Raw genomic sequence first — 16,219 nt, 5'->3', positions numbered from 1 at the left:
CAACTTGTGCAACAAAAAAACCCCCTGTCCTTGCAGGCAAAAATGTCCTAAACTGAGATGTGTTAGGCTTTGTCCTTCCAAATCCAGCGATGAAAGCTCTGCTGCATTTGAATTGGCAAAGTGACAGAAAGTGAGCAGTCAGAAATAATCCCTAGCTGGATTAGGTTTTTTCCTTGAAGGAAGCGAGGCGGGTTTAGGTCATTAGCAATGCAGGGAGATGCTGAGCTCCAGCCTTGCCTAGTCCTCACTTCACTTCCCTGCTCCCAGGGGCTGCAAGGGGATCAGGACCCCAGAGCCTTCGGCACGTGCGTTCATCCTTCCCCACTCCTACGAGGAGATTATTTATATCTCCACATGCTTTGGAGATGCTGGTTGCAGCCTACTGGCTCTCAGAGGACTCCAGCAGTGAGGCTGGTGTGTCCTTACGTGATGTTCTGCCGAGCTCAGGGAGGTTCTCCAGGACGTGACACGAGCGAGCGATGCCGTACGTGCCACCAGCCCGAGCGCGCGTGGCACGAGCCGGCTCACTCGCTGCGAGCTCCTGCGGTTCCCCACCAGCTCTGCAGCTCCCCGCTGGACTCCCGACAGCTCAGCAGCAATAAAAGTAGCAGGGGAGAGAAACAGAAATCCATTCTTATTAAGGCTCTTGGCTCTGGGAAGCTGCAAAGGGAGCGCAGGAGTGGCCACGCAGGTGAACGTGCCTACAGCAGCCGCATGCCAACGTCCACCTCCCCTCGCCCACGCCCCGGCTGCACACACGGCCCTGCCCCACCGTTGCATCTGCTTTTTTTTCCTCTGTACTGATACCCTGGGTAGACAAAACGAGGCCAGGAGAGGGAAGGGGATGACAGGGGACAGCAAACGTCACGCCAGTGCCACAGGGTTCCCCCAGCTGCTCCGTGCTGGCCCCCAGGGCACGGGGTGCTGCGTTGCAGGTCAGCAGCTCCCCATCTCAGCAGCCCTGCCAGGGACACCCCCATCCCCATCCCCATCCCCATCCCGACCCCGATCCCGGGCTGCGGGAGGGAAGCCGGGGGAACCCGTTCCCCAAGGTCATACGAAGACCAGCCTCTACACGGAGCACGTCTGCATGGGATGGGTGGGAAAGGAGGAAGATTATCAAAGGGATCCTGTGAGGCAGTGGCACCACAGAAGTCATAAAAGAACAAATAGCAAGAGATTAAAAGAGATTTTGTAGTCTGAGTCCAGCCGGGCCATGCTGAGCCACCATAAAGGGTTTGCTGCGGCTCCGACCCACCGCAATTTAATTGATTTGATTTAAATTCTTTGAAGAAGCAGCGGATAACGAATAATGAGGCAAACAGGATTGTAATGCAAATGAAAGAGATGAAAGATGGCTTCAGGGGGACGGCTCTTGAAGGTCAGAGTAACGCAGAGCTGCTCCTGGTCACTCATTCAGACATTAATGAGGCTGTGTTCCTCCCGACGCCTTTGATGGATGGAGGGACGGCTCGGGAGGCAAACGCTGGGCTGATGGCTGGCCTTTCTTCTCCTCGCTCCGAGCGGCTCATCCCGCCGTGGGGAGGGTTTTACCTGGCGTGTTGTAGGGCCCTGGGTTTTTGCTGCCCGTGTTACGCTGGGTAAGCAGACTTCTTAATCGGGTTCTTCCAGATACTCCGATTGAGACTCTCACTTCAGAATTAATTAACTTCACTATCAAAAGCTGAGTCATTTGTCACAATGGTTTTGTCATTAGCTCCCGTAATTAAGGGAAGTGTCACCAAACCAAACGTTTCACTTACACAAGCCAGGCTCGCTGCAGCTCCGCGGCGTTTCCGACACGCTGGGAACGGGGCTGGGGAGGGGCTCGACTGGCCGCCCCGAAACCCTGTGCTGGGGCTGCAGGAGACCTTCCTGGCACGGCCCTGCAGCCCACCCTGCTCGTGTTGGGGGCTGTGGGAGAGGCAGCGGTGCCAGCAGCAGCAGCTGCTCCGGGAGCAGGGGGACAGACCCGGGCTGCCCAGCTGGAGGGGAGACGCCGGGGGTACACGGGCAGTGCCAGGGCTGAGCCCCGCACCTTTCCCACCCCCTCGGGAGTCGGCGCTGAGGCAGGCTCCGTGTGCTGACGTTCTCTGTACAGACACTCATCTTTTTCACAGAAAAGCTGCAGCATCGCAGCGTTTGCTGCTGTGACAGGGCCTGGCGGTGCCCCCCCCGGGTGACCACGCAGGCGGCACGAGCCACGCATCGCCGGGTCCCACAGCACGCCCAGCCCGCCGCCTCTCCCCCCGCATCCCGTGGGCAAAAGGAAATCAAGCTCTCAGGGTTTCTTTAAAATTATATATTTTATTTCTCATACATGCAGCAAATAGAATAAAGAGTATATGCCCATCTAAAAGGAGGTCGTTATGGGAATCTTTCGACAACACGCAGCAGGTAGTCTAGGATGTAGAAAAGTCATCAAATACTTGCAGGTGAAATCAAATTCACAAACACAAACTGTTCAACAATAAACATTTTCTTTTTTTTTGTTTTCCTTGTTTTAATTGCTGCTTTGAAAATGACCAGAAATAAACAGCTTGGATGACACTTCCATGCACGGAGCGAGACGCTTGTTGCTTCTTTTGCTGTTGCAGGCTGAGGCTCACCCGCTCCTGCAACAGCAGAGAAGCCCCAGCGCTTGTTAGTACGAGTCGGCTCCACCATCCAGCTGTGAGCCCGATGGTTTGAACAGCTGGATCCTCACCCTCTGCGCTGGAAACCACCCCAGTTCTTCACCTGCATTAGAGCTCCTGGGATTCACCATCATCAGAGCGTATCTACCGCCCAGAGCGCCCGCTCATCTTCCCGTCTTTGAGACTACCTACATGGGTTGGCCACTGTGCAAACGTGCATTTCTTTATTAACTGGATTAAATGGCTCAGTAACTCCGGTGGGGATGGCTCTTACCAAGAGAAGGCTGCTCTGATGTCCAGCCAGGGGAGACAAGAGCAGCAGCAGCCGCAGGTGCCCCGTGCAAATGGCACCTCACCCCGAGCTGCTGGGGACCAGCCGCATCCCACACAGCCACGCGCAGCTGCAGGACAGCAGGGTCGGGGTGGACCAGGGTTTCCAGCCCCCCTGCAGCCTCGCAGCCCTCAGCAGAGCCCTGCAGATCACCGGGACCAGGAACCTGGGGCTGAGCCTTCAGGCTCTCCCACCGTTCCCACGTGCCGTGCGAGCTCCCCAGCACCGCTCCACGCCCCCGGCAGCCTCCCCACGGCTCCCCAGCTCCGCCTGGGCTGCGCTTTGGACCAAAGGTCTGGGCCAACAGCCGCAGTCCTCTCTCCTTTGCTTTGGCAAAATGTCTGAGTGAAAGACCAGGGCATGCCCGGGGAGCACTGGCGTTTGCAGCCCCAACATCCCCGCAGACGGGAGTGGGAATCTGCTCCTGCACCAAGGCATCCTGGTGCGTTTCCAAATATCACTGCTGGGAAAGAAACCCTTAGCCAGCGGGCGAATGCAAGCAGGTATTTCTTTGTCTCCAGGAGCCTCAGCCCTCCTGCCCCCTTGTCGCCTTCGCAAAGCCCCCCGCAGCCCATCGGCCCCGGGGCTGGGCACAGGAGCAGGGCACGTTCTGCTGCCCCGAGCAGCCACCACCAGCAGCAAAGGGGCCAACACAGCCCTGGGGGGGGGAATGTCTAACCCATCCCGCCCCTCAGAGGAGCCTGAACCGCCCTGACCTGAAGCAGCCTGGGAGAGAGTCCAGACCCGCCACGCACCGCAGGTGGGGTGGCTGCATGTCCTGCCTCCTCGGTCCCTCCTCTGCCTCTCCGCTCTGAGCATCTTCCTGAAGTGCTGCTTTCCCCATCCAATAGTGAAGATTAAATCACCAAATTACAGCAGTGAGTCAACCACTGTCACTCTGCCCCTCCTTGGAAGAGCTCACACAAATCCCAGGGCTGTGCAGGGCCAGGCACATCCCACTGTGCGTTTCTCCACAGAAGAAACAGGTCGTCTGGGAACAAACCTTGAAACAGGAGTTTGGCAAGTAGCAAAACGGACAACGTCAGAAACGCTCAAGGTACAAGTCCTGCAAACAGGACTGAGCCTCTGCTAAGCCCTCCCTGGAGCGTGGAGCTGAACCCTACAGACCCCGGAGATGTGCACAAGCCTCACCCGTGGCACCGAAGTGTGTGCCAGCCCGGCATCCCCACGGGTCCCCATCCGAGGACGTTCAGCAGCGCCTGCTCCATGCCAAGCGTCACCCCAACACGTACATGAAATCCCAAACAGAAAAGATGTAACTCGCCCCGCAGCAGCCCCGGGCACCCCTTGGCACAGAGCCCTTACGGCAGCGCCCTGGAGGGACCCGGGGAGCGGCTTCAGAGCTGGGGCTACGGAAATCAAAAACATTCAGCACCGAAGTAATACTGATTCTGCAGCAACGGGTTTGGAAGTCACAGCAACAGCCACGCTCTGGCCACCAGCTGTGGCTGCGGAGGGTGTCGAGACGGCTTCTGAAACGTGTGCTGGGGCTACGAGACCCCTCACCAGGAACCAGCCCACGCGTGAGGCCACCCTGGGCTTTGCCTGATGCAGACCGCCTCGTAAACCCTCTGGCACAATTGTCTGGCACAATTTGCAGTTTTTCTGGGACTTGTTTTGTTTCCTCCAGCCCAGGTCGGTACCCAAGACCACGGGCTCACAGCGCCCGTCCCCAGCTCGCCCAGGGCTCTGCCTGCCTGCGCTTCGACAACGGGGCGAGGACACCCACTCCCTGGCAGGTGGGACACTAGGTTTAGCTTCTAGCAGCCTTTTTTCCCCTCAATGAATCATTAAAAGAAGAAAATAATTTCAAAAAGGAGAGTTTGATGTTTAGAAAAGATCTACAAACCAGAATTTCCTTGACAGAATTCCTTGCGATTCATAAACTCCCACCCCCATTTTCCCCCATAGGCATGGAGCAAACGTGTATTTACACTAGATGTGGTTCAGAAAATATACAGAGGGTGGTTGGGTTTTTTTTTGCAAACCAACCAAAGTGGTGTGCAATAAGAGAGGGATAAGAGCCGGTGATGCAAAGGATGCTCACATGCGGGGCTCACCTGCTACAAACCCCACGGCCAGCCAGCCACAAATGCCACCCAGCTGCCAATGGGCAGCCCCTGCCCACCCCTGCTGCCTCACAAACAGCTGCTGGAATTGTCTCTTCTCATTTCAGGATTTTCAAAATGACGCAGAAGGTTCTGGATCGCTGAATAAAACCCCCAGGAATTTTGGCTGAAATCAGGTAAATCAAGACGCCCGTAAAATTCGTGGGGTTTGAGCCTTTAAGATAAGAGCAGAGGGTGTAAAGTAGAAAAGTTACCTTTATAAATAGCCCTCAGTACAGCCCTTTCGTAGCGGGCACATTTTCAGTCGGTAAATTGTAAACCGAGAATATAAACGTGTTTTGTTTTGGTAGAATATTAATATCCTTTACAGAGCTGTTAAATTTCGACAGCGTCTGTGAAAAAAACAGGAGAGAGATTTATGGGAGTGCTGACAGCGTGTATCAAAACTGCAAACTGCTCCAGATGTTTAAAAAAAAATAAATAAATCCCACCTTTTACTTAGAAAAAGGTTTGCTCGGATTTACAAGGAGTGGCAGGGGATCCGTGGGGAGCTGGGGCACAGGCTGGCGGGAGGCGAGGGGGGCCGGGGGCTGTGGGGGGCCGGGCTGACGGTATGTACAACGCGTTTAAAAATAGATGTCTATAAGCAGAGTTTTCCACACTGATCAAACGTACCCACGCCTGGGACAAAAAGGCTCCTCTAAGACAAGCTCACAGTCACCGCAAGCTTCGGCACAACGGTTTAAGATATCAACCATGCTTAGCATTCAACAGGGACGGTTTGTGGGCAGCGAGGGGCACTGGGACCGCAGCGTCCGAGCTCGGGAGTTACAAAGACTGCAGCAATTTGGTATATTTCTGTTTAAAAACTCTATCAGCCACCACCCACTACGGTTCCTAGAAGTGTTACTGACTTAACTTGAACCCCGAACATCTCCAGCGAGGGAAACCAAGCGAGCAAGTGACACAGACATAGAAAGGCCTCCTAAAACAAGCGGTCGGCGTGTTTCGCGTGAGGGTATGTATGTGTGCACTGCGAACCCCGGAAGACTGGTGTGGGTATGTACAGGGCGGCCTGGAGCCCCGGGCTGCGAGGAGAGGGCGGGCGGCGGCTACACGGTGATGACAAACTCGGGGTTGGTGTAGGAGAACCCAGCGAACTCGTTCTGGTCCAAGTTCATGATGAAGAGTTTGTCCGTGGGCGTGAGCTCCACCGGCTGCCGGGTGAACTCCTTGTCGAAGTTGGAAGTGTCTCGCTTGTCCTTCTGTTAAACGGAAAGCACAGAGTTAAACGTGGGACGGGGGTATGCAGGCGAGCGGCACCCAAGGGTGCGTGGCCGGGGCTCCAGACCTCCACGCTGGTCCCCAAAGCTGCATCCGACGAGGAACTCGCACCCAGACAGCAGCAGCCTCTGTCCTACAGAAGCAGCCTCGCGCCGCGGCAGGAACACAAGAACACCAGTTTAACGAGCCTGAAACACGCAAACAGATGGTAAAGGGACACAACTGGAGCACGGGGCACTGGGGAGGGCTGCGGTGGCCGAGCATCCCTCCTCTCCTGGCTGCTGCGAGAGAGAGACAGGGCAGTCTGTGAGCGTGCAAAACCGTCCCTGCAAACAGAGCCGCGATCCACAGGAGGAAGGAGCCTGGAGGGAGCAACATGCCTCAAAATGGGGAGATTGAGATGAGATCCGAGGAAGAAATTCTTGGCTGTGAGGGCGGTGAGACCCTGGCCCAGGTTGCCCAGAGAAGCTGTGGCTGCCCCCTCCCTGGCAGTGTTCAAGGCCAGGTTGGATGGGGCTGGGAGCAACCTGGGCTGGTGGAAGGTGTCCCTGCTCATTGGAATGAGATGAGCTTTAAGGTCCCTTCCAACCCAAACCCTTCTGTGATTCTATGAAATGGAAGCAAACATTCAATACAATTTCAGAATTTGCACAAAATCATAAGCTGTAAGAGCTCCTTTTGCTTTAAGCTTGATTTTTTTAGGATTATGCTCTGATGTGGTATTGACCAACACAGTGTTACATTGATTCGAGGATGTGATTTGCTCCAGGGTTGTATATAGAAAATATACAGTAGTTCAAAATGTCAAAGGATGAAAATTCCACATGTGCAACCTTCTATCATTTTAATTTCGTAAGAACAACAACTTTGCAGCTACACCCAAGCTAGAAAAGAAAAAAAGAAGTAAGTTATTGACTCCATCGGGCTGGTAACCTGCTGCTGGCACGGCAGAGCCCGTCGGTGGGGAACGCCTGGGCCGTGTATATACAGGTGTGTCTCAGGCTGCCCAGCGACGGGCTGGTCTGGCTGCAGGAGGTCACGGTGCCTTGGCCGAGTGGGAACCGGAGCACTGCGCTTCCCACCGCCTGCTCTGGTGTTACGGGCAGGCACAGCCCCCCCTTGCCCTGAGCGGCCGCGCTGGCGGCCACCTTCCCCTGCCGTGACACTGCCAGGACCGTCACACATCTGGTGCCTCGCAGAAACCTGCAAAACGGTCCTTTTTTTAGACCCAGGGGCTGGCCTGCGCTCTGCTACGACAGGAGATTTCCAGCTCTGGCTTATTGGAGCACGGCCAGAATACGGCCACGAGCCAGGTCCCCCCTGCCCTCCGGCCGGGCCAGGAGCACCACGTCACACCTGCAGCCGGGTCGAGCCTCTGGAGACGATCCCTGTCGCCAGCAGCGGACCAGGACCTCCACGGCCCCTCGGAGACTCCACTCGCCGCAGGAGGGATCCTGTGAGGATGGCTTCAGCCTTGGGAGGGAAGACCGGAGGTGAAAGAGAGCCAAGGATGGCTGAGAGGAGGCGAGGTGGGAGGAGAACGGGGCTGGAGCTCAAGGAGCAAAGAGAGAAGCGGCAGGAGAAGAGCCAGGACGTGGCCGTGCCGTGGAGTGAGGCTTTGAACGAGCACTGGAGTCCCGAGCTGCTGGTGCCTGCGGGTCCCAGCCTGTCCCCGAGCAGGAGCTGGGGCTCTGCCTTCGCTTTCGGACAAGTGACACTCAGGAGCTGGTGAAGTCCCTCTCCCCAGCACAGAAGGAAGAAGAAGTAGTTTTGGGGCACAGAGCAGGAGTGGGGAAGGGCAGACGGGGTGAAGGAGCCGCCTTCAGGTGCAGAGTTCTGCCAGGCAAAGGGCAAAGCGGTCGAAATGCAAGTGCGAGCCCACCTCGAGGGACAGCAGCATCCACCCGGACCAACGTGTGCCAGGATGACAGCGTCCTCCCGAGCCAGGAGCTCCTCCCGGGCAGGATGGCTGCAGGGTGCTGCAAACAGGAAGGAAACGTCCACGTGTGCCACTGGTGTGAACTGCCACCATGGTCCCCAGCCCTTCGGAGTGGCCTCTGCTGATGGCACCAGAGAGGCCGAGCGTTCCCTCAGGGGAGCAAAACCTCCTGCTGCTCTGCTGGCAAAGGCTGCGCCGGGCCTGGGAGGGGGCTCGGGGCAGCCCACCCCCCGCCAGCCGCCTCTGGCAGCTCCCCCCGATTCCCGCAGGGGCACCGGGCAGGCCCAGCCGTGAGCGCTGCGAAGGGGGGGGGGGTTGCTGATTTCTTACCTTGAATTTTGTCTGAAATTGGTGGCAACTTGGCCTCTGTCAAAGATGATGAATAGCCTGGGAGCGGGTAGGGAACGGCTACGTGGATCTGGGGAACAGAGAGGGGAGGGCAGGGGAAATTCAAGGCTGAAAACGCCTCCAGCAAAGGGCTGAGTGACTCTGGGAGGTGCTGAGGCGGGTGGGAGGGACAGCGGGGCAGAGGCACCCCAGGGCAGTGCGCCCGCGGGGCACGTCTGGCTCAGAACAGCGCTTGTGCTGGGACCACCGAGGACGGCACAGCCCCGGGGTGTGCAGGTGGGGGAAGCTGGGGAGCAGCTCCTGCCACGCCATCGGTGCTGCCGGTGGGTGCAGTCCCGCGGAGCTCAGAATCCAGCAGCAGCGGGTTTCCAAATTAGAAGGGAAATCCTGCGTGCGCCCAGGAGAAGGGAGGTTCACGGGAACCTGGGATCCCTCTTTAGCTGGAGCTGCCAATTGCTTCGGACAAGGGCTCCTCGGAGAGCGCGGGCAGGGCGGTGAGCAGCCAAGAGCACGCTGCAGCCGTGCCTGTTCATGGTGTTCAGAGAGATCCCCCAGTGCAGAGCCGCTCGCCTGGGCCGTCCTCGTGCCCCAAACCTTCCTTCTGCCGAAGGACGTCGCAGAGAAGCTCCTTCCCCATCCACCTCGGAGCAGCACGAGCAGCAGGGGACACGCAGGGGTTTACTCTCTGCTTGGAAGATGCTTCCAGTACGTTGCACCTCGGTCTGGGGACGATAGCTGCAGGGGACGAGGGGCCACGGCTCCGCCGGTGGTGCAGGAGGCTGTGCTGTGATGGGGGCTGCTGCCTGCACTGCTGCCTGTACTGCTGCCTGCACCTGCACCGCTGCCTGCACCGCTGCCTGCACCGCTGCCTGCACTGCTGGACGGTGCAGCCCCAACTCTGGGCACCTCTGAGCCCAGCACTGCAGGAACTCCCCACTGCCAAACACACGCAGGTGTCTTTGACATTATTTCTCACTTTTTATTTTATATTTAGTACTGGAAAAAATATTGGCACATTACAAGTTAAAGCAGATTGATACAGTGCGAGCCCATGAACATCTGCAGAACAGTATAAAAGGAAGCTGCATGATTGTTATTGTTTCAAGAGGAATTCATCCTTCCTGAAATGATTTCTCTGATGCCAGCAACAAAACTTAGGCCATTTAAATATCCAGCAGCATTTTTTTGAAGTAGGACTATTAGTTGAAACAAGTTTCTTTACAAGCTCCGTATCAGAATTCACAATACTGTTCGGAGTTAAATAGCGTCCCGTTTGTGTTAATACCATTTTTTGACACTTCTAAAGCACAGGTAACAAACTCGATCAGTTGCTTTGGCATTTGAAAAAAAAAGAAGTAGTTTTGCGAGGAGAACCGACGTGTGGGTGGTATTTACTAGGGTGACCATGGATTCAGAAGCATCTCCTCATTGTCCTGGCCTACACCGCTCCATCTCACCCCCGTTAGCCAACGAGCAGTTTGCATTCACTCCAAATAAAATGCCATAAAAGCACACTCGCAGCACTGAGTGCACATCACCCACCCTCCAGGCACGCCCCAAACCACACGAAGACACTTCTGGCTTTGAAATATGGTCACTCCAGTAGTAGTACCAAAGGAAAACCACGAATGCAAGTTCTGCAATGGAAAATGTCACCACACCAGCAGCCGGGACTGGATGGGAGAGATGCAGGGATGAGATCTACACGGCTGCTTAGCTCTTGGCTTCGGGTTTAAAAAACTCAAAGTTAAAAAAGGAAAATCCTTCGAATTCTGACTGGTCAATGTTCCTGATGACTTCTTGGTCGGGAGGTGTTAAGACGGGCGGATGGCGAGTGAAAAACCGGTCGAAGTTTTCAGCATTGCGTCCACACTATGAGAGGGGAAGAGAAGAGCGTTGGGTGGGTGGGGAAGGCAGCGGGCGGGCCAGGACTGCCCACCCAGCGGGGCAGCGGGTGGCGGAGAAGAAAAAGGAGCAAAACAGCGTGGGCTTTGTTAGTTACGAGGCGATGGCAGCTCGTGGCACAGCCAGAGACCAGCGAACCCCCGGCTGCGCCACGGCAGGTAACTGCAGCAGAGGAACGAGACATGAGGGCAGCTACCAAACAATGCTTTCTTCTTTTCCCTTCTCCTCTTAAGGAATCAAGATTCCTCCTTCCAAGATCTTTCCTACTTACTCTGTACACGTGAAAGCAGTAACAGACGCAGGTTATTTTTTGCTCCTAGGTGAGAATCATGTTACGTGGCTCTTCACCTCTACACTTCGCTCTAATGGTCGGTGAACCCTCCCTCCCATCGGAGCCGTCACCCCCCCGATGCTCCCTGGCCCTTTGCTCTCTGAAGAGACGCAGCAGCCAGCTCCTTGCAGTCCCTCAGCTCTCTCCTTCCACTCCCCCTTGGAGAACACACGCTTCAAGTGCTGGGACAGTTTTTCCCAGCATTTAACTTTAATTTGCTAAGGAAAAAGATTTACATTTTTAATAAACATCAGACTAAATATAATAAAATATTAAAGACAAATACATGTAAACTTCAACATTTCCCAGTTCCTTCCTCTGCCACAGAGGTTTCAGGGAAGACAACGTGAACATGCATCAGCCTCTGAACCCCCCTCCCACACCGCCGTACCGCTCACGTTCTGTAACACCACGTCTCACCCTTCAGCGCGTTTCTAGCCTGGATTTGTCAAGCTTCTGCTCCCAGCTGCATCTCCTGCCCGTGACCACGAGCTTAGCACGGTTTCTAACTCAGCGCTCAAACCCAGGGACCTCGGCAGCAGTTTTTCCCTCCTGAATCTCTTCTGGGCTGCCGCGGTCACACGCTGCGGCACCCGCCACGGCAAACACAGCTCCTGCCTCCGGCCCCACGGCTCAGCCCAGGCAACCTACGGAGCAGATGCTGCTCTTGGCGCGGTAGGTTGCAGTGTGGTTTGCTCTTTTTCAAGTCTTTTCATGCAAAAATCGCTGGTTGCCTGGGAGAAGAGGCCAACTCCCACCCCGCTACAGCCTCCCTTCAGGTAGTTGTAGACTGCACTAAGGTCACCTCTGAGCCTCCTCTTCTCCAGGCTAAACACCCCCAGCTCCCTCAGCCGTTCCTCGCAGGTCAGACCCTCCAGACCCTTCCCCAGCTTGGTCGCCCTCCTCTGCACTCACTCCAACACCTCAACATGCCCCCTCCCTGGAGCAGCAGGACTGCAGTGAGGCTCGTTGGCATCCAGAAACCAACAGCGAGGTCATCTCCTGGTGAGGGGACAATCCCCACCGTGAGGAGCTCCAACAAGAGCTGCAGCAGCTACAGTTTGTTCAGGACAAAGAAATGTGCTGGCTTGAAAAAAAAAGAAATTCAAACGAAAGCAACCCCATCAGAAAGATTTAAAAACTAATTCCTGTGAAATGCTTCCAGTTATTGCGATAGAAAGTACAAATAATTTTTTAATATGTATACTGGCAAGGAATAATTTTCACCATAATGCAATAAGGCAAGAATAAATGGATAGAGAATGTTAAAAATTGCATCTGCCCACAGTATTTCATGCCCAGCTTTGTGAGGTTTGCAGGGTTTCTGTTCAGATGCCTAAGAACCAGCCAGGTCAGCAAACCAAACAGCACATCCTGCTCTCTGGGAGCTTTCACACGGATCATAGAAATACTTTAAGGCTGGAAATTGTCTTTGGGTTTATAGAAGCCACATCCAAGCCCAAACCCAACGCCTAAGGGCCGTGACCGTGTGCCTGTGCTGTCCCGAGCTGCCCCCACGATGCCACGGCAGCCACCAGCTCTGGGGAACGTGGCAGGTTTTATCCTCCACGGCCCAACGCTGCTGGAGCTTCACACACAAGGTCTGGCCCACGTGCGTGGTAAGAGAGAGCAAGAGGGATCCACGCCGCTCCGGACCGCAAACGTTCGCTACCTGCAGGAGCACCAGCTTTAAAGCTCCCGAAATGAAGTCCCTCTTTGAAGGACGGCAGACACGCTGGGTGAGTTTTTACATTTATCTAAAGCCACATCATGAAAAATCTGCCTCATTTTAGCGCTATATTAACGTACAGGCTTCACTCCACCCCGAACGGAGAAAGAGGGAGGGTGGGAATTTATCTTACATAAATCCCCAACGTGTCCTGTCTAATATTTATAGCCAGCACAGAATGACGGTTTTTTCCAAGCTGCAGAAATAAAACTGTCAGCTCAGAAGATAGCCTTTTTATTTTATCAGTTTCTAGCTTGATTTCAAACAGAGACAAAAGGCATAATAAAATATTTCCCATTGATCCCCGAGATGCAATCAGAGCTCATAAAAAGCCGAGGATGGCTGTTCTGCTGCGAGGGGAAGCCAGGGCTGAAGACACCCTCCGTTCCCCAGTCGTTTGGCCCAAACCAGTGGTATAGCCACCATCCCAACGGCCTTGAAGGCATCTCCTGGGCAAGTCTGACCTTCCTGGAGCCGCTCTGGGTTAGACACCGGGCTCCTTGCCACCCCAGGGAGGCTCAGGGCTCTCCCACTGCTGCCAAGAGATGCACCGTGTTTCAGGGAGCTCCAGCGCGCTCATCCTTGCTCCAGGCAAAGGCTGGACCATTCACCGTGAGGGTTTTCTGCAGTAGGACCCTGGCTTCCATCTCTCCCCTATGAACAAAGCCAAGTTTCTGCCCAAGATACTGAAAATATTGGCTGAATAATCAGAGAAAGTCTTTACGGGACCCTGAGGCTACCAGAGGAAATCTTGACTCGATCACGAGAGGAGATGTCTAACCTTGACGCACGCGGCCGCCTCCCCACGGGATGCTCCTGCCCGCTGCTGGCCCCCTCAATCCTTAAATCTCATCTAATTAGGAAATCACTTACACAAACATCTGAACTGACCTCGTAAAGACTGAAAACAAAGCTACAAAAATGCACGCGCAGGGGAAGCGGAGTTCTTACAATTCTGGGTCTATAAAGTGCATTTCAATATTAATTAATTCAAAGCAGTTAGAGGAAAATTGATTTATGCAATTAAAAATTATTAGATTAAAAGCAATTTTTTTTAACCGCTGTCCCGTTGTGAGCAATCCTGCGCTCTGCCGTGCGATTTCAATGCTTTCAAAATGAGGAGACTTTTCAAATCACGAGGCTTTATGTAAAGTAAAGGGGTAATTAGATACCAAAAACAATAATTATCGCAACGAGAGACAGAGAAAGCAGGGAAGTGTGAACATGCTTCCCAGGGGACGTGCAGACCCACGGAAGGAATTGTTATGCACGAGCCAAGCCAGGGAGCAGCCAAGCAGAGCCCCGTGTGCCAAAGACAGCCCAGCCCCGATCTGTCTCTGTGATAAAGGTTAATCAGGCACCAAGAGGCAGCACCACGGGAGCTCTGGGGGGTTTATTTCCAGCTCCGGGTACGCATCGCCCCAGCCGGGCAGAGGGCGAGGGGCCCGTCCTGCTGCTGGTGTGAGGTGATGGGAAGCCCGTCCCGGTGCCTCCACTGCCCCTCCCGGAGCCAAGGGCAGGGGCTGTGCTACTCCAGCAACGAGCAAACAGGAATTAATGACACCTTCTGATGAGCAGAATTTGTGGATGATGCTAAAGACAGCCTGGACCGGGCTGTGCTCACGGGGCTGCAGCGCTCGGGCACCGCGCCGTGCCGGAGCACGGGAAGGCTGTGGGCACATACTGAGCCCACAGCTGTGGGTTATTCTGTATTTTGAAGCTCTGGCTTGCAGACAATCTCTGTAACCTCATCTTTACAGGAGCTAATTAAAGAAAAAATAGATGACTGAAGGCAAGGTACCGAGCCAGCCAGCCCAAACCCCCACGCCAGCAAGCGCCCAAGCCCCGTGTCACGGCTGAAGGTCACAAGCTGTGAGCAACACCCTTCCTCGTGACCCACCTGAGCACACTGAAGGTGCCCAAGCCCGGACCCTCATTTCTGCGCTGCTCTGATCTGCGCTCGCAGCCGGCACGAAAGGAGCCGCGTTTCCCAGCACAGATGCGCTGCTGCTGAAATATCAGCTATCAGCAGGCACCTGAGCTGCCTTAATCCTGCCTGAATCCCATATCCCCTGCGCCCACCTTCCTGCTAATCTGCCTGTCCTACCCAACGGTGAGGTTCCCCCAGCACCAGCCGCTGGCTGAGACGTGACAGACGGCAGCTTACCGTCCCCCTCCCAAGGTCCGGCACCAAAAGGATTTTTAAGGAAATAAGTCACTTAAAGCAGGACACAAATTGCACGTTTTAAAACATAAAACCTGTAAGAAGCGCTTTGGGCAGAATTCAATTGTTTCTGACTGCAGAACACCAAACAATAACGCTACGGCACAGCCCGAGGCAAAGAGCATCACCGGGGATGTGCCCAGGAGGAAAAGCAGACGCAGAGGAGGGACAAGGCAACAGCTTCATCAGCAAACGAGCACAGAGAGGGGACAGCAGGAGCCACGGGCTCCAGGAGAAAGGGGCTCAGAGGGACAGCAAAGCAGGCGGCAGCTCTGATCTCTGCGCTGGCATCACCAGCTGCCTACCAGCAACCTGGGTCTCGCATTTCTGAGCCAGATAAGGAGAACGGGGCACTTTGCTGATGTCAAGGGCAGCCCAGCAGCAGCTCTCAGCTGTGGGGGTCCCGCCAGCCCCAGCCGATGGGCGGCTTGTTCGTGTTTGATCGAGCAAGGAGCTGGAGAAGGGAAAAGGCTGCCAGAGCACAGGGGGGTTTAGAGGGAGGAGAGCGAAAGGAGCCGAGCACCCTACACCAAAGGGACTCCCACTCCATGTTTTCCCTCAAAGTAGAGTTTTTTCCCTTCAAAAGAGCAGGTTTACTGTAAAGCAGAGGAAAAGCAGCCGTGTCCAAGGTTGTTGAGGGCAGCGGGGCAGGGGAAAGCTCCGTTACATACATGGAGCATCTCTGGACTCCGAGCTGTGATCCAGGATGATGGATTAAGAGAGCAATGTCCCCACCTTGATCCTTGGGCATAAATATCAGTCCGTATCAGCCACGTAAAGCAGATTTAACTTCGGATTCAGTGTTTTTTGTAAAACACCAGTGCCCAGCGAGGGCACAGCAGCTAACAGGAGTACAGGAGGTGGAAACACGAATAACCCCCCGCCTTAAGGACCTGGACCACCGCAGAGAGGCTCAGACACAGCTGTGACCCTGCCAGTCTCAAGAGAGGCAAAGAGATACGGAGAAATCCCAAGCCTATGGGGTCACCACTGCCCGCGCACCCCCTTGGGACGGGCAGAGCACTGCAGCGAGCCGGCGTGCCTGGGGCACACGGAGCCAGTAACACCCAGCCCAAAGCAAGGCAGAGAGGAGCGAGCAGCCGGGTTCTCCTCCCTGCAGGGCTCCCCTGTGCCCACAAGCCCGGCTCCAGCCTTCCACCGCTTTACCTGGGAGAGAAACTGTGGAGTGAAATACAGCTCCAGTGACACTTCGGACAGACTATGGTGCTGAGCTAGATGTTGAAATGAAGTTTAGATTTAGAAAAAAAAAAAAAGAGAGACACCTGTTCAGCTTAAGAAAAAGGGAGGAAAAGCGAACAGAAAGAGTGAGCCCTGGGGTAACACAGACGACATCGCAACACAATTAAATCCGTGAGCTACACACGTGGTGTTTGCACCCCTG

At 55.0% G+C, this 16,219-nt stretch overlaps 1 protein-coding gene across 2 annotated transcripts in view; it reads right to left on the bottom strand.

The window, feature by feature from the left end:
• Positions 1–6,169: 6,169 nt before the first annotated feature.
• The window catches only part of PRKCB (protein kinase C beta), a 100,433-nt gene continuing 90,383 nt past the window's right edge, over positions 6,170–16,219 (bottom strand). Inside the window, exon 17 of one of the 2 annotated variants that reach the window (XM_068422153.1) lies at positions 6,170–6,322. In XM_068422153.1, the coding sequence (XP_068278254.1) occupies positions 6,170–6,322 (153 nt within the window). Of the gene's footprint in view, positions 6,323–9,584; positions 10,501–16,219 lie in introns of those variants that run through there. The other variant, XM_068422152.1, reaches the window with a different exon arrangement.

The sequence above is a fragment of the Nyctibius grandis genome, chromosome Z, assembly GCF_013368605.1.
Source record: "Nyctibius grandis isolate bNycGra1 chromosome Z, bNycGra1.pri, whole genome shotgun sequence".
Taxonomy (NCBI): Eukaryota; Metazoa; Chordata; class Aves; order Nyctibiiformes; family Nyctibiidae; genus Nyctibius; species Nyctibius grandis.
The sequence above is the reverse complement of the archived record's forward strand: the minus strand, read 5'-3'. Positions and strand labels throughout refer to the sequence as shown.